General features: G+C 38.6%; 1 protein-coding gene across 3 annotated transcripts in view; it reads left to right on the forward strand.

Annotated features, from left to right (window-relative positions):
* ITPR2 (inositol 1,4,5-trisphosphate receptor type 2) overlaps positions 1-25686 on the forward strand; it is a 521178-nt gene that overhangs the window by 77063 nt on the left and 418429 nt on the right. For all 3 annotated transcript variants that reach the window (XM_061204256.1, XM_061204257.1, XM_061204259.1), the window contains exons 3-4: positions 23441-23556; positions 24340-24426. In XM_061204256.1, the coding sequence (XP_061060239.1) occupies positions 23441-23556; positions 24340-24426 (203 nt within the window). The remainder of the gene's footprint in view (positions 1-23440; positions 23557-24339; positions 24427-25686) is intronic.

A 25686-nucleotide genomic window follows, 5' to 3' on the forward strand; every position in this document is an offset into this window, starting at 1 on the left:
ATGTCCCCATATCTCTCCCCTCTTGCGTCTCCCTCCCTCTCACCCTCCCTATCCCACCCCTCTAGGTGGTCACAAAGCACCGAGCTGATCTCCCTGTGCTATGCGGCTGCTTCCCACTAGCTATCTATTTTATGTTTGGTAGTGTATATATGTCCATGCCACTCTCTCACTTTGTCCCAGCTTACCCTTCCCGCTCCCTGTATCCTCAAGTCCATTCTCTAGTAGTTCTGTGTCTTTATTCCCTTCTTGCCCCTAGGTTCTTCATGACCAATTTTTTTTTTTTTTTTTAGCTCCCATATATATGTGTTAGCATACTGTATTTGTTTTTCTCTTTCTGACTTACTTCACTCTGTATGACAGACTCTAGGTCCATCCACCTCACTACAAATAACTCAATTTCGTTTCTTTTTATAGCTGAGTAATATTCCATTGTATATATGTGCTACATCTTCTTTATCCATTCATCTGTTGATGGACACTTAGGTTGCTTTCACGTCCTGGCTATTGTAAATAGAGCTGTAATGAACCTTTTGGTACATGACTCTTTTTGAATTATGGTTTTCTCAGGTTATATGCCCAGTAGTGGGATTGCTGGGTCGTATGGTAGTTCTATTTTTAGTTTTTTAAGGAACCTCCATACTGTTCTCCATAGTGGCTGTATCAATTTACATTCCCACAAACAGTACAAGAGGGTTCCCTTTTCTCCACACCTTCTCCAGCATTTATTGTTTGTAGATTTTTTGATGATGGCCATTCTGACCGGTTGAGATGATATCTCATTGTAGTCTTGATTTGCATTTCTCTAGTGATTAGTGATGTTGAGCATCCTTTCATGTGTTTGTTGGCAATCTGTATATCTTCTTTGGAGAGATGTCTATTTAGTCTTCTGCCCGTTTTTGGATTGGGCTGTTTATTTTTTTGATATTGAGCTGCATGAGCTGCTTGTAAATTTTGGAGATTAATCCTTTGTCAGTTGCTTCATTTGCAAATATTTTCTCCCATTCTGAGGGTTGTCTTTTCATCTTGTTTATGGTTTCCTTTGCTGTGCAAAAGCTTTTAAGTTTCATTGGGTCCCATTTGTTTATTTTTCTTTTCATTTCCATTTCTCTAGGAGGTGGGTCAAAAAGGATCTTATGAACACATGTCATAGAGCGTTCTGCCTATGTTTTCCTCTAAGAGTTTTATAGCGTCTGGCCTTACATTTAGGTCTTTAATCCATTTTGAGTTTATTTTTGTGTATGGTGTTAGGGAGTGTTCTAATTTCATTCTTTTACATGTAGCTGTCCAGTTTTCCCAGCACCACTTATTGAAGAGGCTGTCTTTTCTCCACTGTATATTCTTACCTCCTTTATCAAAGATAAGGTGACCATATGTGCATGGGTTTATCTCTGGGCTTTCTATCCTGTTCCATTGATCTATATATTTTTTTTGTGCCAGTACCATACTGTCTTGATTACTGTAGCTTTGTAGTATAGTCTGAAGTCAGGGAGCCTGATTCCTCCAGCTCCGTTTTTCTTTCTCAAGATTGCTTTGGCTATTTGGGGTCTTTTGTGTTTTCATACAAATTGTGAAATTTTTTCTTCTAGTTCTGTGAAAAATGCCAGTGGTAGTTTGATAGGGATTGCATTGAATCTGTAGATTGCTTTGGGTAGTAGAGTCATTTTCACAATGTTCATTCTTCCAATCCAAGAACATGGTATATCTCTCCATCTATTTGTATCATCTTTAATTTCTTTCATCAGTGTCTTATAATTTTCTGCATACAGGTCTCTTGTCTCCTTAGGTAGGTCTATTCCTAGATATTTTATTCTTTTTGTAGCAATGGTAAATGGGAATGTTTTCTTAATTTCACTTTCAGATTTTTCATCATTAGTGTATAGGAATGCAAGAGATTTCTGTGCATTAATTTTGTATCCTGCTACTTTACCAAATTCATTGATTAGCTCTAGTAGTTTTCTGGTAGCATCTTTAGGATTCTCTATGTATAGTATCATGTCATCTGCAAACAGTGACAGCTTTACTTCTTCTTTTCCGATTTGGATTCCTTTTATTTCTTTTTCTTCTCTGATTGCTGTGACTAAAACTTCCAAAACTATGTTGAATAATAGTGGTGAGAGTGGGCAACCTTGTCTTGCTCCTGATCTTAGTGGAAATGGTTTCAGTTTTTCATCATTGAGGATGATGTTGGCTGTGGGTTTGTCATATATGGCCTTTATTATGTTGAGGTAAGTTCCCTCTATGCCTACTTTCTGGAGGGTTTTTATCATAAATGGGTGTTGAATTTTGTCGAAAGCTTTCTCTGCATCTATTGAGATGATCATATGGTTTTTCTCCTTCAATTTGTTAATATGGTGTATCACGTTGATTGATTTGCATATATTGAAGAATCCTTGCATTCCTGGAATAAACCCCACTTGATCATGGTGTATGATCCTTTTAATGTGCTGTTGGATTCTGTTTGCTAGTATTTTGTTGAGGGTTTTTGCATCTATGTTCATCAGTGATATTGGCCTGTAGTTTTCTTTCTTTGTGACATCTTTGTCTGGTTTTGGTATCAGGGTGGTGGTGGCCTCATAGAATGATTTTGGGAGTGTTCCTCCCTCTGCTATATTTTGGAAGAGTTTGAGAAGGATAGGTGTTAGCTCTTCTCTAAATGTTTGGTAGAATTCACCTGTGAAGCCATCTGGTCCTGGGCTTTTGTTTGTTGGAAGATTTTTAATCACAGTTTCAATTTCAGTGCTTGTAATTGGTCTGTTCATATTTTCTATTTCTTCCAGGTTCAGTCTCAGAAGGTTGTGCATTTCTAAGAATTTGTCCATTTCTTCCAGGTTGTCCATTTTATTGGCATAGAGTTGCTTGTAGTAATCTCTCATGATCGTTTGTATTTCTGCAGTGTCAGTTGTTACTTCTCCTTCTTCATTTCTAATTCTAATGATTTGAGTCTTCTGCCTTTTTCTCTTGATGAGTCTGGCTAATGGTTTATCAATTTTGTTTATCTTCTCAAAGAACCAACTTTTATTTTTATTGATCTTTGCCATCATTTCCTTCATTTCTTTCTCATTTATTTCTGATCTGATCTTTATGATTTCTTTCCTTCTGCTAACTCCGGGGTTTTTTTGTTCTTCTGTCTCTAATTGCTTTAGGTGTAAGGTTAGGTTGTTTATTTGAGGTGCTTCTTGTTTCTTAAGGTAGGCTTGTATTGCTATAAACTTCCCTCTTAGAACTGCTTTTGCTGCATCCCATAGGTTTTGGGTCATCGTGTTTTCATTGTCATTTGTTTCTAGGTATTTTTTGATTTCCTCTTTGATTTCTTCAGTGATCTCTTGGTTATTAAGTCGTGTATTGTTTAGCCTCCATGTGTTTGTATTTTACTGATTTTTTTCCTGTAATTGATATCTAGTCTCATAGCATTGTGGTTGGAAAAGATACTTGATATGATTTCAATTTTCTTAAATTTACCAAGGCTTGATTGGTGACCCAAGATATGATCTATACTGGAGAATGTTCCATGAGCACTTGAGAACAATGTGTATTCTGTTGTTTTTGGATGGAATGCCCTATAAATATCACTTAAGTCCATCTTGTTTAAAGTATCGTTTAAAGCTTGTGTTTCCTTATTTATTTTCATTTTGTATGATCTGTCCATTTGTGAAAGTGGGGTGTTAAAAGTCGTCTACTATGATTGTTACTGTCGATTTCCCCTTTTATGACTGTTAGTATTTGCCTCACGTATTGAGGTGCTCCTATGTTGGGTGCATAAATGTTTACAATTGTTATATCTTCTTCTTCTTGGATTGATCCCTTGATCATTATGTAGTGTCCTTCTTTGTCTCTTGTAATAGTCTTTGTTTTAAAGTCTATTTTGTCTGAGAATTGCTACTCCAGCTTTCTTTTGATTTCCATTTGCTTGGAATATCTTTTTCCATCCCCTCACTTTCAATCTGTATGTGTCCCTAGGTGTGAGGTGGGTCTCTTGTAGACAGCGTATATACGGGTCTTGTTTTTGTATCCATTCAGCCAGTTTATGTCTTTTGGTTGGAGCATTTAATCCATTTACATTTAAGGTAGTTATTGATCTGTATGTTCCTATGACCATTTTCTTAATTGTTTTGGGTTTTTTATTGTAGGTCTTTTCCTTCTCCTGTGTTTCCTGCCCAGAGAAGTTCCTTTAGCATTTGTTGTAAAGCTGGTTTGGTGATGATGAATTCTCTTAGCTTTTGCTTGTCTGTAAAGGTTTTAATTTCTCTGTCAAATCTGAATGAGATCCTTTCTGGGTAGAGTAATCTTGGTTGTAGGTTTTTCTCCTTCATCACTTTAAATATGTCCTACCACTCCCTTCTGGCTTGCAGAGTTTCTGCTGAAAGATCAGCTCTTAACCTTATGGGGAGTCTCTTGTATGTTATTTGTTGTTTTTCCCTTGCTGCTTTTAATATTTGTTCTCTGTATTTAATTTTTGATAGTTTGATTAATATGCGTCTTGGCGTGTTTCTCCTTGGATTTATCCTGTATGGGACTCTCTGCACTTCCTGGACTTGGTTAACTATTTCCTTTCCCACATTAGGGAAGTTTTCAACTATAATGTCTTCAAATATTTTCTCAGTCCCTTTCTTTTTCTTTTCTTCTTCTGGGACCCCTATAATTCAAATGTTGGTGCGTTTAATGTTGTCCCAGAGATCTCTGAGACTGTCCTCAATTCTTTTCATTCTTTTGTCTTTATTCTGCTCTGCAGTAGTTATTTCCACTATTTTATCTTCCAGGTCACTTATCCATTCTTCTGCCTCAGTTATTCTTGTATTGATCCCTTCTAGAGAATTTTTTATTTCATTTACTGTGTTGTTCATCACTTTTTGTTTGCTCTTTAGTTCTTCTAGGTCCTTGTTAAATGTTTCTTGTATTTTCTCCATTCTATTTCCAAGATTTTGGATCATCTTTACTGTCATTATTCTGAATTCTTTTTCAGGTGGACTGCCTATTTCCTGTTCATTTGTTTGGTATGGTGGTTTTTTGCCTTGCTCCTTCATCTGCTGAGTGTTTCTCTGTCTTTCATTTTGCTTAACTTACTGTGTTTGGGGTCTCCTTTTCACAGGCTGCAGGTTCGTAGTTCCCCTTGTTTTTGGTGCCTCTCCCCAGTGGCTAAGTTTGGTTCAGTGGGTTGTGTAGGCTTCCTGGTGGAGGGGACTAGTGCCTGTGTTCTGGTGGATGAGGCTGGATCTTGTCTTTCTGGTGGGCAGGGCCACGTCTGCTGGTGTGTTTTGGGGTGTCTGTAGCCTTATTATGATTTTAGTCAGCCTCTCTGCTAATGGATGGTGTTGTGTTCCTGTCTTGCTAGTTGTTTGGCATAGGGTGTCCAGCACTGTAGCTTGCTGGTCGTTGAGTGGAGCTGGGTCTTGGCGTTGAGATGGAGATCTCTGGGAGATTTTCGCCATTTGATATTACGTGGAGCTGGGAGGTCTCTTGTGGACCAGTGTCCTGAAGTTGGCTCTCCCACCTCAGAGGCACAGCCCTGATGCCTGGCTGGAGCACCAAGAGCCTGTCATCCACACTGTTTAGAATAAAAGGGAGGAAAAAAAAGGAAAGAAAGAGGAAGATAAAATAAAATAAAATAAAGTAAAGTAAAATAAAATAAAATAAAGTTATTAAAATAAAAAATAAAAAATAATTATTAACAGAAGTTTTTTAAGTAATAAAAAAATAAAGAAATAAAAAAAAAGAAAGAAAGAAAGAAGAGAGCAACCAAACCAAAAAACAAATCCAGCAATGATAACAACTGCTAAAAAAACAATGCTAAAAAAAACCCCAAAAAAACGGACAGACAGAACCCTAGCACACATGGTAAAAGCAAAGCTATACAGACAAAATCACACACAGAAGCATACACATACACACTCCAAAAAGAGAAATAGAGAAAAAAAAATATATATCATTGCTCCCAAAGTCCACCGCCTCAATTTGGGATGATTCGTTGTCTATTCAGGTATTCCACAGATGCAGGTACATGAAGTTGATTGTGGAGCTTTAATCCGCTGCTCCTGAGGCTGCTGTGAGAAATTTCCCTTTTTCTTCTTTGTTCACACAGCTCCTGGGATTCAGCTTTGGATTTGGCCCTGCCTCCGCGTGTAGGTCGCCTGAGGGCGTCTGTTCTTCGCTCAGATAGGATGGGGTTAAAGGAGCAGCTGATTCGGGGGCTCTGGCTCACTCAGGCCGCGAGGAGGGAAGTGTATGGATGCGGGGCGAGCCTGCGGCGGCAGAGGCCAGCGTGACGTTGCACCAGCCTGAGGTGCGCCGTGTGTTCTCCCGGGGAAGTTGTCCCTGGATCTCGGGACCCTGGCAGTGGAGGGCATCACAGGCTCCCGGTTGGAGAGGTGTGGATAGTGACCTGTGTTTGTACACAGGCTTCTTGGTGGCGGCAGCAGCAGCCTTAGCATTTCATGCCCGTCTCTGGGGTCCGTGCTGATAGCCGCGGCTCGTGCCCGTCTCTGGAGTTCTTTTAAGCGGCGCTCTTAATCCCCTCTCCTCCCGCACCAGGAAACAAAGAGGCAAGGAAAAGTCTCTTGCCTCTTGGGCAGCTCCAGACTTTTTCCCAGACTCCCTCCTGGCCAGCTGTGGCGCACTAGCCCCCTTCAGGCTGTGTTCACGCCGCCAACCCCAGTCCTCTCCCTGCGATCCGACCAAAGGCCGAGCCTCAGCTCCCAGCCCCCGCCCGCCCCGGCGGGTGAGCAGACAAGCCTCTTGGGCTGGTGAGTGCTGGTTGGCACCGATCCTCTGTGCGGGAATCTCTCTGCTTTGCCCTCTGCACCCCTGTGGCTGCGCTCTCCTCCGTGGCTCTGAAGCTTCCCCCCTCCGCCACCCGCAGTCTCCGCTCGCGAAGGGGCTTCCTAGTGTGTGGAAACCTTTCCTCCTTCACAGCTCCCTCCCAGAGGTGCAGGTCCCATCCCTATTCTTTTGTCTCTGTTTTTTCTTTTTTCTTTTTCCCTACCCAGGTACGTGGGGAATTTCTTGCCTTTTGGGAGGTCTGAGGTCTTCTGCCAGTGTTCAGTAGGTGTTCTGTAGGAGCAGTTCCACATGTAGATGTATTTCTGATGTATTTGTGGGGAGGAAGGTGATCTCTACGTCTTACTCTTCCGCCATCTTGAAGCTCCACCGGCCCTTTGGCTCTAGGGTTTTTAATCAAGGCAACTGAAAAGGTGAAATTGCTTCCCTGAGCACATACTATGTGCTGGATACTATTCTGTGGGATTTACAAGCCACAGTGTTATGAATTGCAAAAAGATTATTTTTCTGCAAAAAGTTCTCTGCTGAAATACTTAACTTACATTCAGTAAAACACATAAATGTTCAGTGTAAGCCTAAGTGTATCAAGTTTAAGTTTGATAAATTTCTACATATATATTTGTTTATTCATGTAACTACCATCTAGATCAAAGAGTGTTATATAAACTATTTCAGCCTGGATAGGTTTCCTCATGCCCTTTCCTGCTCCTTATCAGTTCGTCTGTTTAAGGTAACCACTATTTTTACCCTCATCACCATAGAGTAATTTTGTCTGTTTTTGAGCTTTATGTAAATGGAACCATGTCGTACACACTATTTTTTAATTAAGTTTTCAAATTGAGATATAATGTATATACCATAAAAATTCACATTTTAAAGTGCACAATTCAGTGTTATTTAGTGTATTTACAAATTTGTGCGACTATCACCACTCTCTAATTCCAGAACTTTTCATCATCCCCAAAAGATGTAGCCATTAGTAGTCACTCCCCCATCTCCCCCACTTCTACCCTGGCAACCACGAATCTACTTCCTGTCCCTATGGACTTGTGTATTCTGGACATTTCATATAAATGGAAGCATATAACATGTGGCCTTTTGTTACTGGCTTCTTTCACTTAGTATAATATTTTCAGGGTTTATTCATGTTGTATCATGAATCAGCAAATCATTCCTTTTTACTCCTGAATAATATCCCATTGCGGGAATATACCATATTTTGTTTATCTGTCCTCAGTTGATGGAAATTTGGATTGCTTCCAATTTTAGGCTGTTATGAATAATGTTGATGTAAACATTCATGTACAGTTTTTTGTGTGGGACACACATTTTCAATTCTCTTGAGTATAGACCTAGGAGTGAAAAGCACATCCTCGTGTGGCTGGTTTCTTCTGATCAACATTATGTCTGTGTAATTAATTCATTTGTGTTGTTGCATGTTGCAGCAGTTCATTCTTTTTCATTACTTTTTAGGATTCTATTCTATGAACATGCCACAATTTATCTATCTCCGATTGATGGACATTTGGGTTGTTTCCAGTTTGAGGCTATGGTGAATAATACTGTTGTGAACATTCTTTATATGTCTTTTGGTGGAAAAAGCACTCATTTCTCCTGGGTAAATACACAGAAGTGATGTTGCTAGGCCATCCTTCTTTATCTGTCTTTCCGCATCGTTCCAGCGTGCTTATTCACGTTGGTGCTGGGCATGCCCTTGGCTTCTTGCTGACCTGCTGCAGGAGTCCTTCCCTGCCTGGGCACACATTTAGGACTGACTTTTCTTCTGTCTAGTCTCTCTGAAAAGCATCTTGTAACAATCCTCTCCTTCCTTATATACTTTTTCTCCTGTTGATTAACGAAGCAGAGCTTAGCTCACGCCTGCCTATGGCTCATTATGTTTGTAGAGTTACCACCAGCTTGAGAGCCGAAGATGATTTATAATGGTGCATTACCTTACAGTAGTGGTCACTACAGGTTTTGAGGGGCCTAGATCCCTCTTAGAATCTGATAAAAGCTATAGGCCCTCCCATAGAAAATGTACACACGCACACACGCACAATTTATCTTACACCTTTGTGGGATTTGTGGACCTCCGTGAATCCCATCCAACTGTGTGTTCTTGGTTCCTAGGTTAAGGATCTTCTCAATTTTGGGGAATTCCCTGGCGGTCCAGTGGTTAAGACTTCACCCTTCCACTGCCGGGGGCACAGGTTCAATCGCTGGCTGGGGAACTAAGATCCCACATGCCTCACGGCATGGCCAAAAAAATGAAATGAAATGAAATAAAATGAAATAAAATAAAGTATTAAAAAAAGAATCTTCTCAATTTTGTAATGCCTTAAAAATATCAGTCCTCTTCAGCCTTCCCCTTACTCTTTAAGGTCTTCTATTCCAAGCTGTCATTGTCAACTGATATACACATAGGAAGGACCATATAGTCACAGATATAAAACTGGCTAATACAGAGATCCTGATCTCGTTGGCAAAAGGGGTAAGAATTACTAGCACTTACAAAGTCACTGTTATTGTTGTGAAGTCCTCATTCTTTCAGTTCTGCTAGCATTTGAGAACTTTTCTAATTTTATCCTTCACCACTCCTGTTCAGCTCCTTAACTGGAGATTAAAAAGGATACATTGCAGTTGAACTGGACCCTCCCAGGCTGAGAAGGCGCTGCCCTGGCCACAGGTGCAGCTGGCCTCCGAGTGGGGTGTGCACGCCTCCAGCTTCCTCCCTCCCCAGGAGCCTTCCCCTCCTCAGCCTGGCAGACTTTCCTGTCTCACATTTTCTTCATGGATGAATAATTGGGTGCCACTCAATCACAGAGTTCCATGGAAAAGAACGTGTGTGGACTAAATGAAGTGGCCAATTAAGTAGTCCGTAATAAGTTAGATCTTTTTCTTGGAAAAATGAAAATTTTTTGTTTAAAAAAATTATTGGCTTAAAATTTTTATAAAAGTAATAAAAAGCACAAAATGAAAATCATTTTCCCTCCTCTGCAATGCCCATTTCCATTCCTCAAGGTTAATAATTTATCTTCCTGGAGTTTTTATCAAGCATGGTGTAGATTTGTTTGTTTTTACAACCCTGAGATCACATTATGCAGTGTGGTGCAGCTTGCTTCTTCCACTTTGCAGGGTAGCACAGACATGCTTCTGTGTATACGCTGCATATGTGCTATTTTACTTTCCTCTTTTCTCGTCTTTCTTTTTTAATGCTTAGTCTCCTTTACTTCCTCGTATTTAGAGCAATGAGTTGGTACCCTGACCTCCAAAGAGTACTAATAAGTATTTTTCTTATAACTATGAACTCATGGACTTTAACATATTTGATGTGCTTTAATACAATTTAGTCATTAATCTTTATGCACAGGTGGCCTCGTTCTTGTTCAAGGATGAGGCTTGTTGTGAAGTCCTCATTCTTTCAGTTCTGCTAGTATTTGAGAACTTCACAACAAGCCTCATCCCTCTTCAAGTCCTTTTGATGTGACTCAGTCTGTGTCACTCACTTTCAGGTGGGACAAGGTATTCCAGGCTGTTCTTTCCTCCAAATTAAAATTAAAGTTTGGAATAAGCCTCAATTTTATTGTGTGGCATGTTTAGGAAAATGTGTCTCACTAGGTTTAACCAGATCTCCCAGGTGCACCCCTGGGTGTGCCTTATCAGTCAATCACCAAATATGTGTGAGAGCCTCCAGGTGCAGGGAAGGCAGCTAGAGCCTGTTATGTAACCGACAAGTCACCCCGTCTAACTCTTCCTCCCAGACCAAGCAAACCACAACCCAAACAACAAAAACAAATCCTTATTATGTCCTCAAAGTTTATCTCTTTTTAAAAAATTTTTAAAATTAATTAATTAATTTGTTTTTTTGGCTGCGTTGGGTCTTCATTGCTGCGTACGGGCTTTCTCTAGTTGTGGCGAGCAGGGGCTACTCTTGGTTGCGGTGCATGGGCTTCTCATTGTGGTGGCTTCTCTTGTTGTGGAGCATGGGCTCTAGGTGCACGGGTTTCAGTAGTTGCGGCACATGGGTTCAGTAGTTGTGGCACACGGACCCTAGAGCGTGCGGGCTTCAGTAGTTGTGGTACGCGGGCTCAGTAGTTGTGGCTCGCAGGCTTAGTTGCTCCACGGCATGTGGGATCTTCCCGGACCAGGGATGGAACCCGTGTCCCCTGCATTGGCAGGTGGATACTTAACCACTGCGCCACCAGGGAAGTCCAAAGTTTATCTTTTATCTTAAGAATATTTATGGGACACCACTGATCCATAGAAAAGTAAGCAGTTGAGGGCTGTCTACAAATCTATTGATGTTTTGTTGCACAATAACTTACATACAATCACATTCACCCATTTTAAGTGCTCAGTTCAATGAGTTTTGGTAACAGTTGTGCAGCCAACACTATAATCATACGTCTATCACTGCCCCACCCTTCCCCCCCAAAAAATTCTTCTTGCCCCTTTGCAGTCAATCCTTGTCCCCAGCCCAGTGCCAGGTGAACCACTGACTTTCTTGTGGATGCTCTAGGTTTGACTTTTCTAAAATTTTATATAAGTGGCATCACATGGTGTATAGTTTTTTGTGTCTGGCTTCTTTCCCTTAGTGTATGTTTTTGAGATTTATTCATGCTCTTGTGTGTATCAGTAGTTCAGTCCTCTTTTTTGGCTCAGTAGAATTCCGTTGTATAGATATACTACCACATTTGGAGTTGGGTTGTTTCCCTTTTTCTGTGGCTATTTTGAATAATGTTGATACGAACATTTGTGTACAAGGCTTTGTGTGGATGTGTGTTTTAATTCTCTTGAGTAAATACCTAGGAATGGGGATTGCTGAATCATATATTCAGTATATGTTTAACTTTTCAAGAAATTACCAAAACGTTTTCTCAAGTAGCTGAACCATTTGCTTCATACCATGAATGAGGGTATGTGTATATGTATGTATGTACCATGTACGAGGCTTCCAGTTGTTCCACATCCTCACCACCGTGATATTGTCATTCTTTCTTATTTTAGCCTTTCTAGGGGGTGTGTAGTGGTATGTAAGTGTGGTTTTAATGTGCATTTCCTTAATGACCAGTGATGTTGAGCATCTTTTCCTGTGCTTACTGGCCTTCCATGTATCTTTTTTTGGTGAAGTGTCTGTTCATATCTGTTGGGTTGTATGTGTTCTTTTATTGCATTGTAAAAGTACTTTCTATATTCTGGATCCAAGTCCTTGTTAGATATATGTTTTGCTTTTGCAAGTTAATTTTAAGTTGAGTTTTGATAAGAAAATGTCCAATTCATCTATATTTTATTTGAAATACAAAAGATATAACCTTATCCAAGGAAAATAATAATACCTCTTAGGCACAACTTGGTAATCATGTAAAGAAGAGAAAGAAAGAAAAAAGAAAAGTAAAGAGAAAGTTCAGAGAAGAGATAAAGGAAATATTGGGGAAAGAGTAAAATGAGAGTGAAAGGAAGAAAATGATTAGGGAAAAAGAAAGAACTAGACAAAACCGAAAAGAGAGATGCAATGAGAGAGAACCTAGGAAGTGAAGGAAGAGGACAACAAAAAAATTGACAGTTGTGGAGGGAAAAGGAAAAATGAAAGGACATGACAAAAAAATACAGGGAGAAGAAAATGCCTCCTGATGCTTTGATTTCCCCTGCCCTGTCTTCTGCAGCAGCTGCTCTGTCACCCCATCTTTCAGTTTCCTTCTTCTGAAAAGCAGGCTCATGTCCAGCCTACTTTCTGCCGCTTCCCAGTTCTTCAATATCTACTGCCCTTACTTCCAAACGTGCAACATAGCTGGGTGATGTGTGTCCTTTCCACCTTCAGTGTATAAAAGCACAGACTCTCAAGTTAGTGGTGTGTGTTTGAATCCCAGCTCTGCCACTTGTTTAACTCTGTGACCCTGGACAGACCTAACCTTCAACCTCCAGCTTCACCATCTGTAAAATGGGAATGATAGTAGGACCTGTCTCTTATTTTTCTGTGAAGATTAAAGAATCCACGTGGAGCTCTTATCATGGTGCTTGGTACATAGTGCTTGATCATTCAGTGTTAGCTGCTATTAAAGTGTGTGTGTGTGTGTGTTTTGTGGGGAGAGGGTATTTCTTGGTTATCATTCTTTAAACTTTAGTTTTCTGTTCATCTTCTTTTCATCTGGGAGTATCTTATGAAATTAAAAAACTTAAGTGACAAAATATCACAACAAGCATCATGCTTCTGAAACTCCGAGATATAATAAACACAACTCTATTTGCTCATCTGGAATGTAAAGTTGGAAGTAATAATAATGGATATTTATGTAGTGCTTTAACTTTGAGTATTTTAACCTAGTACTGACAGATATTTAATAGTGGAAGACTTATAAGATCCAAGGCTGCAATTTTCTGGTCTCTGTAATAGTGAGATGCCAGACCAATCCACAATGTGATAAACACAGCTGGGGCAGGTGAGCCGTCTGAGCTTTTTATCAGGAAATACTAGACATGAACTCTACCCTTTCATGCCAATCATCTCTGCCACGATTCCCGTCATAAAACAGAAGGTAGTAAGTAGTATTTGGAAGGGGCCGTCTTCCCAATGCAAGATCCCTTCTACAGCATTTCTCATCTGCCTCTGCCTGAACACTATTGTAAAAGTTCACCTGTCTGTGATTAATTTGTATTTTTTGGACATTTCCAATTGCTGGCAAGATTTTCCTTACATTGAACTAATTGATAGTGAATTAGTATAGAAAAAAATGTCTTCCCCTTTTTACATGTAGACCTTCAGCTTTATAAAGTAAGATTACGCCTACTGTTTCTTTCCTCTGTTGGGCAGTGTTTTCCAGTTCCAACCATTGTTCTTCAAACAACATGATTTCTATATTATGCCTGCTTTCCCATTTGCCCAACTTTGGATACAGGCTATTTTGTCAGGATGCCACTTAAAATGTGGCAGCTATAATTGAGCCCAACATTCTAGACATCTATAATTATTTTTTTTTTTTGGCCACACGACATGTGGGATCTTAGTTCCCCAACCAGGGATCAAACCTGCTCCCCCTGCATTGGAAGTGTGGAGTCTTAACAACTGTACTGCCAGGGAAGTCCCAAGGTGTCTATAATTGAGCCTAATATTCTGGATGTGTCCCTGCTTCTCTGGTTGGGGCTCCATTCTTCCATGAGTAAGTCTAAAATGGCTCCATCAGTTTTCCAGCTGCCACATCACGGTATTCATTTATTATATTTGGGGTGAGCATATACTTTATCATCTAGACCAGGACACTTTTGACAGTGAAAAAGGACACAATTAATAATTAGGCTCAGGTAACAGGCATAAACCAGAATTGTCCTGGGCACACAGGACTGTATGGTCACTATAATTATGTGAAGTTGAATTCAAGTCTATCACATACTTAAGCAGTTGAATTTTTCTGAATTCAACATTTCTGAATGTATGTTTGTTTGAAGTTTAATTGTGTTGATGTTTGTCCTGTAGAGATTGTTTAAAATCTAGATTTTTGTCTGTCAAATTAGTTATTCCTCCCCAGTCTGCGCCATCAGAAAATTTGATGCACACCTTTCCTGCACATCCTTCCCAGGCGTTGGTAATGTAAAAGGTGCCTTCCCCAGATCTGCAGCACCAACCCATCTCCAGTTTTAAACTGAGAACCAGGATCTTAGTGTGTTCCCTTCTCAGGTATTTGCATTTTAACAGGATACAACAAAGACTAAAACCTTTCGGAGCAGAAAGAACAGAAATCTAATGATTGTTTCTCAGGCAACTTGGCAGGTGTTTTCCTCTGCAGATTCTGAGCATCTTCCATATACCAGGTAATAGGTTGTGAATGTAGAGTTACATGCAAACATATTAACTAATGAAAGATACCATTTGATGGATAGGTACTGTAGTAAAGGTAGAGGTCAACTAGAGTGGGGGTGAAAAGGAGGAAGATAAATTTAAAAGGGCATCTTCCTGTTTCATTGTAATTGGCTATATAAAAATTTGATGGGGCAATTAATAAAAGGATGGTTTTTATTCAAAGTAAAAGCTGGACTTCAAAAGTAATTATAGAGCAAAAAAAAGTTCCCTTGGTTGTCTCAGTTTTCTCTCCTCTTGACCACAGGATTCCTTCCTTCCTCCCTTCCTCCTTCCATTCCTTTCTTCCTTCCTTCCCTTCCTTGCTCCCTCTCCTCCCTCCCCCCTCCCCCCTCCTCCTCTCCTCTTCTCTTCTCTTTATATTTATTTGTTTTTTAAAAATATTTCGGTTTCCTTAACCCTAACCTGTATACATGTATAGTCCTCTAGAATAGTGACTTTCAAACACTTTTAAAAAAAAATTTATTTATTTATTTATTTATGGCTGCGTTGGGTCTTCGTTGCTGCGCGCAGGCTTTCTCTAGTTGCGGTGAGTGGGGGTTACTCTTCGTTGCGGTGCGGGGGGCTTCTTATCGCGGGGGCTTCTCTTGTTGCAGAGCACGGGCTATAGGCGCGCAGGCTTCAGTAGTTGTGGCACGCGGGCTCAGTAGTTGTGGCTCGTGGGCTCTAGAGCGCAGGCTCAGTAGTTGTGGCGCACGGGCTTAGTTGCTCCGTGGCATGTGGGATCTTCCTGGACCAGGGCTCGAACCCCTGTCCTCTGCATTAGCAGGTGGATTCCTAACCACTGTGCCAGCAGGGAAGTCCTCAAACACTTTTTATTGCAACTCTCAGTATGGAATACTGTACATTTCACATTGTAATCCAGCATGTACACACACACACACACATACCCCAGAAACAAGTTTCTTTTTTTTTTTTTCAGAGTTTAAAAAAATTTTTTATTTTATATTGGAGCATAGTTGATTAACAATGTTGTGTTAGTTTCAGTGTACAGTGAAGTGATTCAGTTATACATATACATGTATCTATTCTTCTTCAAATTCTTTTCCCATTTAGGTTATTACAGAGTATTGAGCAGAGTTCTCTGTGCTCTACAGTAGGCCCTCAGAAACAAGTTTCTTGAAAAGATTACTTGCTGTTGCAGTGTCCTCTATTTCTCTTCCCTTCCCTTCCTGTTCCATTCAATTCTATTCCAATCCATTCCATTCAAAAATGGCTGATTGAACCAAATATAAATTGACTTGAAACCTGGTTTGCACAATTACAGATTTTAAAACACTTCTCTAAAGTTATTGTCCATTGACGGCTAAATTATTTATAGAGATAGATACTTTATGGTTATAATAATCAACAAAAAGCTAGTCTCACTTGGGCATAAGTCTACAGTAATAATGATGATTAGGACTTTATGATCTTTTTTTGTTCTTATGGGTAAATATCTGCTCACAGAGGACCTAGCACAACAAACTGATTTTGTTTTGGTTCTTCCAGATGAGAATAGCAATTAATTTAGTAGCTAGACAATGAACAGTGAGCAATTCTTCAATCTAAATATTGCTAAGTCTCCATTACATAACTGTAACATGGCATAAAATATCCTGTGTTCGAGTTAAAAAAAAATTTAGGCCAGGAGTTATTATTGCAATCCTAAAACTGGTTTAAAAAGCCTGTCTCTATAAAGTTAATTTACCTGTCTTAAGAATTTAGTTGTTCAGCTATTCGAAAATTAGGACTTTCCAAGTGGAGGCCTTGAGGCCATAAAATTCCCTGCCCACTGTTTCTAGCTTGCTGCTTTGTTACTTCTATTAAGTCATAGTTACAGATACTCAGATAGTCTCTTTTTCATACATTTTGGGCCCTTATAGGAGAAATTCAGCATCTCTAGAAGTATGAAACCAGGGAAAGCTAGACTGTCATGTTGTGTGTTTTAATTTCAGTGAATGTACCTAAATGCACTTTTTTAGCATGTATCAGAATTTTATTCTTTTTATGGCTGAGTAATATTCCATTGTAAATGTATACCACGTTTTGTTTATCCATTCATCTCTTGATGGACATTTGTATTGCTTCTACTTTTTGTCTATTGTGAATAATGCTGCTATGAACATAAGAGACTCAACTTTCTATTCTGTTGTATACTCAGCAGTGGAATTGCTGGATCATATGGTAATCTTATGATCAAACCTTATTTTTTGAGCAGTTGCCATACTGTTTTTCATAGCGGCTGCATCATTTTTTATCCCCACCAGCAAAGCACAAGTGTTCCAGTTTCTCCACATTCACACCAACTCTTGTTATTTTCTGCCCTTTTAAAAAAAATTAACTGTCCTAATGGATGTGAAGTACATGTATTTTTTTATGTTTTAATTTCATAAATATGGAGTGTCTTCTATGAAATTACGAAGATGGGCTTTGGACAGAGATTGATCTGGATTAAGTCTTAAAACTAGTTTTGAGACTTTAGGATAGATCTTTAAAACGTTTAGAGTTTTTCTTTCTTCATTTATCGAGCTAATGGTTACCTCAGAGGGTTTTTAGAAGAATTAAATGAGGGAATGTGACCACCCCTGATACGTAGGAGACACTATAGCAGTGTATTATATACTTATAAATGAAAATACAAGTAAACATATATAAAATATATTATATATGTAAGTATTGTGTATGTGTGTGTCTATATGTATAGACACACACATTTATGTATGTATAAATTTACTTGCATTTCTTTTCTTTCAGACTTGATATTTGTGTAATGGGATTTGGACACTTGTATTTTGATTTTGGAATCAGTCTGCTTATTACACTTTTTTTTGATTATCACTGTTAATATGATAATTTGAGGATGGGAAAATTAATTGAAAAATTATACATTATGATGTTCTGATAGCGAATTCTACTTATGTCTAATGTAATGGTTTGCTTAATGCTAAAATTTAAAACTTGACAAGAATGAAAATTAGCATTGGTGCATTTGGATTTTATTTTCCTGCCTCACTCCAAAGGAAGCAAAATATAAAGTTTCATTTGTTTTTGAGTATTTAGCCATTAATCTAGGAATTAGATAATTAATGTTTTTGAGACTAAGATTTTATAACATTCCTATTGATGTCTTACCATTAATTGCACATGTGGCATATTTCCCATGAGAAAACATAAATGTTTCTTTTGAAGTATTACAACTCTTTTATATCTATCTATCTATCTAGATATCAGATATTTATGTATCTATGGATGTAGATAGATAAAGATATATATCAAAGGATCTCAGTTCAAATTCCAGCTCAATTCCTTACCAACTGTGTGGACTTAAGAAGAGTCTCAGTTTCCTTCTCTGGAATATGGAGAAAATAATCCTGGCTAAATCTCAAGGGTGTTGTGAGGATCAAATGATCTTTATTATCAATATGTAGTACTCTTAGTTCACAAAGTGCTCCATGGCAGTAATCTGTAATGAGCAAACCAAGTATGGTATTTAAAAATATTTTTTTATTTGTACTTTTGAATTTTTTTTGGAGTACAGTTGATTTACAATCTTGTGTTAGTTTCAGGTGTACAGCAAGGTGAAGGAGTTATACATACACATATATCCACTCTTTTTAAGATTCTTTTCCCATAGAAGCCAGTACAGAGCACTGAGTAGAGTTCCCTGTGCTATACAGTAGGTCCTTAACAAAGTATGGTATTAACATCCCTGCCACCAAGGGGCCAGACAGTCACTTGTCAGGGCTTTCAAGCATCCTATGTGTGGTTGAACTTGTTCATATTTATAAATTATTTTAATCTAGATTGTCTGTCGTGAATGACTAAGGCAACTCACTCTGAGGTTTTGCTTCTTTATCTCAGAGAAGGGAAAGGTTGGATTTTATCTCGGGCCCTTTCGAATTCTAACATCTTCGTAGTCTACAAGCCTGTAATTACAAAAGGCCGTTTCTCTCCCTCTTGAGTAGAAAAATAGCTGACTTTTGCCTAGAGGAAGTTATCCTGTAATAATTCATGGTCGTCCAGCCATATATTGTGATAAATTTTAATGTTTGCTAACAACTGCAATAAATTTTCTTCGACCTTTGTAACATTCTAGAGGACACTTTCCCTCTTAGATACTCTCTATACTTGCTTTTGACTATGATCAAAGGAGTAGATGTTTGGTTTGAAATTTCCATGCATAAACAAAACAGACTCCTTTTAAAAACACACTCTAAACATAAAGAGTTCTATACACACACTGTATTTCAGGATGCATTTCTTAGAGAAACTGAAAAACCAAAAGAGAGCTACAGTTATATTTTTGGCTAATGAATGTGTACCTCTCCCCTGACCAACTCTGAATTCTAATTGCTGGTGTCCAGTGGCCCCTTGTCTGCCTGTCCCTGACCTTAGGGAGAGTTTTGTTACCACTTTCCATTTTATCATTGGGAAGGTTCTGTTGTCTTCATGGAATTCTGCTCCATCCTGTTTATATGAAAAAGAGAAAAAGAAAAGCTCCTCCCTCCTCACCTTTCTCCACGTGGAGATAATAAAGCCCTTGGCAAACATGTTCCCTGCAATCAGTATGAGGTAGTTTTACAAGCTACCATGAAAGAGCCATTTGTTGAATGCCTGCTTTGTGATAGGCATTTGCTGATGGTTTAATATGTCTTGCCTCATTTAAATCTTACAACATCTGGGGAATTCCCTAGCGGTCCAGTAGTTAAGACTTTGCCTTCCAAAGCAGGGGTGCGGGGTTCGATTCCTGATCAGGGAGCTAAGATCCCACATGCCTTGGGTCCAAAAAACCAAAAAACATAAAAACAGAAGCAATAGTGTAACAAATTAAATAAAGACTTTAAAAATAGTCCACATCAAAAAATTAAAAAAAAAAATCTTACAACATCTTTTGGAGGGAGGAGAAATGAAACAAAGTTTTCTTTCCACCATTACCAAAGGAAATTGCTGGCAGCTACATAACTTGAACAGTCGTATATAATAGCCTAGAATGGAGTCCTATAGACAATTTCTGGGGTGCAGAAGCTGCCTTAGATACAAATGTTTTAGGAAGTACTTGTATACATACAAAGCAAAACATTTCAGAACTATTTAGTGAGGTATTGTGAGTGGAGGTTTAGACTGGGTTCTTTCCAGATGTACATGGAATCGCGTGAGGTTAGTTCTTTGATTTACTGGGTTATATACCAGGGATTATATGCTCCACACCATTTGAATGGCTTTCATATTTCTTCCCTCCACTAGCATTTATTCGCAGGTTAAAGATGCCAGCAGATCTTTTAGTTTAACATGAACACTTCTGGGAGGCTTGATTTCCTTCCACGGTTGTAAAAAAACAGTTCTAATTCTGAGACATTGTTTTTAGCATATTGCCTGACTGAACATAGCCCATTTTGTCAAATTTCTAACATTTCCTAAACTTATGTGATTCTGTGAAATTGCTGACCTTAGTTCTTAAGGTTAAGCTTTTAAAAAATGTAACTCAAATTACTTCCTTCTCTTTGTGCTTTTGGTGTTTGCTCTATGAAGCAAATCTTTCCTTTTTTATTATTCTTTGAGTCTCGAAATGCTGAAAAGATTGTTGTTACCTAGTTAATAAATGACACTGAGCAGGTTTCTAATTAGAAAACCCCCCAAGACCTTTTTTCCTAGCAGAATATACATCTCTAACTTTAGAGGATGAGCAGACTAAGGGGTTCTAGAGAGCTAGTTCTAGAAGCAGGGTGAGGAGGGTGAATAGCTCTGGATTCCTGCATGCCAGAGAAACACAGGCTTTTTGTCAAAGGCTGCATCCATGCTGGTGCTAGTGATTGCTTCTGCATATTTTAAAAGATATGACAAGGTAATGGAGATGTCACCCTCTGCTCCCTGCCGTGCTGTTTCAGGGAATTCAAGAACTGTATAAAAAAACACATCGTGGTATCTTAAAACAAAGGGGCGAACACCTGGTCATGAATTGGGCACTTTTGGGTTATGTTTGGGTTTAATCCAAGGACTCTACTTATTGAAGCTCTTTGCTGAGAGCTCTGTAAGGGTTTAGTCACCGCTCAGTGAAGCTATCACTGAATGAATGAAGCAATATTGATAATAATACCTTACACTTAACATTTATTATAGGCCTTTCAAGTTCACAGAGTAGTTTCACAGATTCTCTTTTTTGCGCATCTCAGCAGCCCTATGAATTAGGCGTGGCAGGTATTATTAATGCATTTATTATGTAGTAAATTTAGAATCAGACAAAATACGTGACTAGTCCAAGACCAGTAGATTTTTTAAAAAGTTTTCCAAAGGAGGCAGAGAGAGAATTACACACACACACACACACACGCATGCACACACACACACACACACACACCCGTCACAATCACCACCACCACAAGCATTTTTACAGACATCTGCATACCCTAGCTTCCCTCCCGTCAACCAAAATAGTCCTGTGATACTAGTTGCCACGCAGAAACAGATCGGTTATTTACAAAATGAGATGCCTCCTGGGGAATGTTGCTGAGGAGGACCATACAACTGAGGCCCTGAAAATGGAAAGGGCTGTGGAAATCTAAGCCTTAGTGTCTCAGATGGAGTGGATGGAAGCCTGTTTGGCCACCCTCACTCTCTCTCTCCCTCACCCTTCCCCACCCCACACTAAGAGATAAGACCAAGTCTGTTGGTTCTGCTGCTTTCTTTTTAAATCTACAGCTACCCTAGAACTCGCATACACCCAGATTCAGATCTTCCCTGTCTCTCATCATGCTGGCAGTTGGCTTTTGTGCTGAGTTTCTTGCCTCATGTTCACATCATCCTTCACGGGCTGTAAGAGCTGAAAACTCTGTATAAGAGTTGGGCATTTTCCCTGGGATAAAGTGCATACTTCTAACCTAGAACATGGCACTCTGCAGAGGCTGATTTCGGCCAGCCTCACCGATTTCATTTCGCAGCTGGGGCTGTCGTTTTCCAGCACGGTTGGCAGGTCCTTGGGCATTCTCCTTCGCTGCCCTTGTACTGGCCATGGGCTCTGGTTGGGACGCCCCTCCTCTCTAAGCATTTGAACCCTCTCCAAAAGAAAAACAACAACAAAAAAAGACTATTTCCTAATGAACTTAATTAGGAATTTGAAGTAATGGAGAAGAACCCCCCTTTTTTTTTCTCTTTTCATAGATAAAGGAAGTCAGAAGTAGAGACCGCAGATTATATAGAGTTCAGTTCTACTTGAATATGGACTTGTGTTTTTGCTGCACTAAACAATGTAGAGTTTGGCCACTTGCCTGATATAGGACAGTCAAAATAGCCTGCTGTATTAAATTGGGAGTACTCTTTTGGAGCTAACTGTAAACAACCTCTATATGTGTGCTTGAAAAAATTGTGTATTCTCTTTGTAGATACTAATATATAGGAAATATTTTCTAGGGCTAATTAAATATGTTGTCAAGAAAAACAGTTTTCAGGTCTAGTTATTTGGTTTTCACACCCTTGTGCTAAGTGATGATTCCTGTAACCTACTGTAATTCTAACAGTCTCTCAACCAACTTTCAGCAGTTAGAAGGTGTCTGTTTTCTGTTGGTTATAAAATCTTTACTCATCCACATAAGTAACTTTTAGACCAGAAGTTAATAATGTTTTCTATAGCTTCGTATGTGTAGGTGGGAGGTAATCAATAGAACTTGTGTTTATAATTACAAGCGATAGGAAAAAAGTCATTATTTCTTCTGAATTTGAAAAATTCCTTAAAAAATTTATGGTCATATTTCTTGGTCATGTGTGCCATTAGAACCATAAAAAAGTGAGATATGAAAAGAGATCATCTCATTTAATTTTATAATTAATTTTAAAGAGAATAATAGAATGAGTGCATATATAATATAGTCAAGAATGTGGCTAAAATGTATGTTTGAGCTGACTGAATTTTATTTTTGTGAAACATGCTTGAAAAATGAGAATGATTGTAAATATTAACACATCAATCAAAACAAGGTAAATTTGTTACATAGAATTCTTACAATTTTTTGTGAGAAAAATGAAAATAATGTTTAGCTCTTCTATGTCAATACTCCTTTATTATAGAATATTCGGAATTGACCTTTATTCTAGATTGTGTGTTATCCATTCCACAAATGTACAAAATCATTAGCATATGAAGGCCTTTGTCTGGTCAAACTTTCATTTTCCTCATTAAACAGAAAAAAAATTTGTTTTTTGACTTAGAGATATCACTAACTATATTATTCCACTATGGTTTCCTAACTTGATATTTAGTAGTAGAGTTAGGACTATAATCTTGGTTTAGTTTTCTGTTTTTTTTGTTTTGCTTTGTTTTTCCCTTATAACATAATGTGTCTCAGATGTCCACACCATGTTCACCCCAGGTATGTGGAAACTTGGGGAATAGATGACTGAAATGCAACTGCTTGATTACTGTGATTGTTTCTACTTCTTCCATCACTTTGGCTGTCAAAGATACATACCATGAATAAGTAATTAATTGTGCAAGGTCAGATAAGGCAGTGAAAGACACTAATCTCATTCTATTGGCTTTCTAAGTCCAGGCACCTTATTATAATTAAGAAGTGCTTTATAATGATTACATTGGTTTGATTTCTTTATAAATCACACTAGCTATGATTTCCTATAAATTAATGAAGAAGGTGGTATTTTAACAGGCTAAATGATTATTTAAAAAGGATGTTATGGGGTAATTTAACAGTTGACTGGAGTATGGGCTAGATGATGTTTAAATGTTATTTATACTCAGGGATTCCGAGATTCCAATGCTAGGCTATAAGGGAAATCTAAGAAATGCTGGTCTCCTTAGTTACAGTGTTTTTGTTTGTTGGTTTGTCATAGACTGCCTCTTTAAGGTGTGCCCTATGAACCGATATTCTGCTCAGAAACAATATTGGAAAGCCAAGCAAGCTAAACAAGGGAACCACACAGAGGCAGCTTTGCTGAAGAAATTACAGGTAAGGGCCAGCCTTCCATCTGTCTGGTTTAGGCTAGAACAAGTACAGCAATAACAAAAGATCTATTCTGTAGCTTAGTGATTTCACTAAATACACTGAGATTCAGAATAGATGTGGCAACACGTTAAAAGTGGAAAGGACTTTTAAGTTACAGAGTGTGACTACTGATTTCCTGGAGTGTAGGTAGTGCATTTCTGCTGTTTATTCGGGTGTGCCAGACTAATTCAGATACTCACATCACACTGAAAACCAATCCAGAATCTCTGCAGGAATACCAAATCCAGTTATATTTTACTTGACATAGTACCTAATTTTTTTAAAGACTATTGGAAAAAAATTGAAAGTCTGTTGTTTCTGATTTGGGCTCTGTGTAAATTTAATAGAACTTATTTTGTGTCATTAAAATTCCTGTTACTTTTGAATTGAAACTGAATTTTGAGGCTTTTGAAATTTACCTACTATGTTTGGTTTCTCTAGCAATATTCCTTCTGAAAATAATTTTATAAGACCAATGTGCCTAGTACTTTTCTGAAATTTCCAACATAAAAGCATCTCAATATATTTTGGGCTACATTTCCGCATGAAACTGAGAGATTTTTATCACACATTATGATCATGTATTTAATTATTGCCCCTCTTCTCCCGAAGCACCAAGAGTAAAGCAACCCGCCTATTTTAGTCTTGGTTGTATTCTTTGTTCCTAAAATAAACCTTATTTCTTTGTCAATTATTGTGCTCTGTTTTCTATGCTTCCACACTAAATATTTGATAATCAATTTATAGCATGCTGCAGAACTGGAACAAAAACAAAATGAATCAGAGAATAAGAAGCTGTTGGGAGAAATTGTGAAATATAGTAATGTTATACAAGTAAGTGTCTATTTACTTTTGCTTAAAAGGGGTGAATATTTTATGGTTAATTTGCATTTGGTAGGAATGCCAACCTGCATTAAAATTGGGGAATACAGTGGTTTGTTCTTTGGTGGGAATTATACAGTGTGATATTTTCTGTTGATATTCAGCACACCATTCTGTATGAATAAATCTGGTGCATACACATAAAGAAGTGAGCTTATCCAGATGTATGCACAAATTATTAAATCAAAAGGAAGAAAATGGGGAAAGCCTGTAACAAAAGAGTCCTTTAGAATTAATGGGACTAACCTGTAACAAATGAAGCTTTATGTTTTCATTTTGTAGGGAGGAAAGTTTTCAAATTGTACATTTAGATGAGAACTGTCCTTGAGTTATTAGGTCTTCCATTTCAATTAGTACACACACTGATTTATCTCAGCAGCATTTCTTTCTTGTGCTTCACTTAGATCTTTTAGCTTTTTACTTGGGTAGTTGTTAATATATGCCCCACCTTGTTCCAAAAAGAATGTAAGGCATTTTCAAAAATACATTCCACATAAGATAAAATATTAATAGAAATAAATAAGGCAACTGGATCAAAGGGAAAATAATGATTGCATGCATAAAATGAAGTCAAGGGTGAGGCATGTTTATAAAATCCATGTTGTAAAGGCTGATAAACTTTGGCTCGAAGCCTTTTTGTCGCTTGAGTAGCTATAAGGGCAGTGTAAAATATCACAGCATTCACATAGAAGGTCCGTACAGAGAACTAAGTCAGAAGTTTGGAAGCACAAACATTCCCAGGAAGAAGACCAGAGAACTGTTTCTCCAATGAGCTCTCATAAAGAGGACACTGTTTAGTATAGTAAACAATGGCCTTAACAACTTCCTTACTGTATATACTACAATGAGGTGTTTCATAGAGCTGTTTCAAAAAATAACATCCCCTGATGTTTTGTTATTGGCCAATGGCAAAGCGCCAGAGCACAGGACTGGCAAAGCGGTTCTCTGATGGTACAACAGGAGAGCCCTGGGTCTGCGACTCCCTGGACGTATGTGTGATGCCTGTGGCTGCATGTCCCTTGGGCAGTCCTCCATAACTAGAGTTTCTCTTAACCAAGTTTTGATCCATACTAAGTGCCAGCGAGCAGAGCTTATGTTTCTTGTCAAGAACCTGACGCGCAAATGTTTGCGTGGTGAGTTAGGGGCTGAGCCACGTTCTCTAACACGGTGGATTCCAAAAGGAGTGGGGTTGGCCCATGAGGGTTTTCACTG

This window comes from Eubalaena glacialis, chromosome 11 (assembly GCF_028564815.1).
Source record: "Eubalaena glacialis isolate mEubGla1 chromosome 11, mEubGla1.1.hap2.+ XY, whole genome shotgun sequence".
NCBI classification, from domain to species: domain Eukaryota; kingdom Metazoa; phylum Chordata; class Mammalia; order Artiodactyla; family Balaenidae; genus Eubalaena; species Eubalaena glacialis.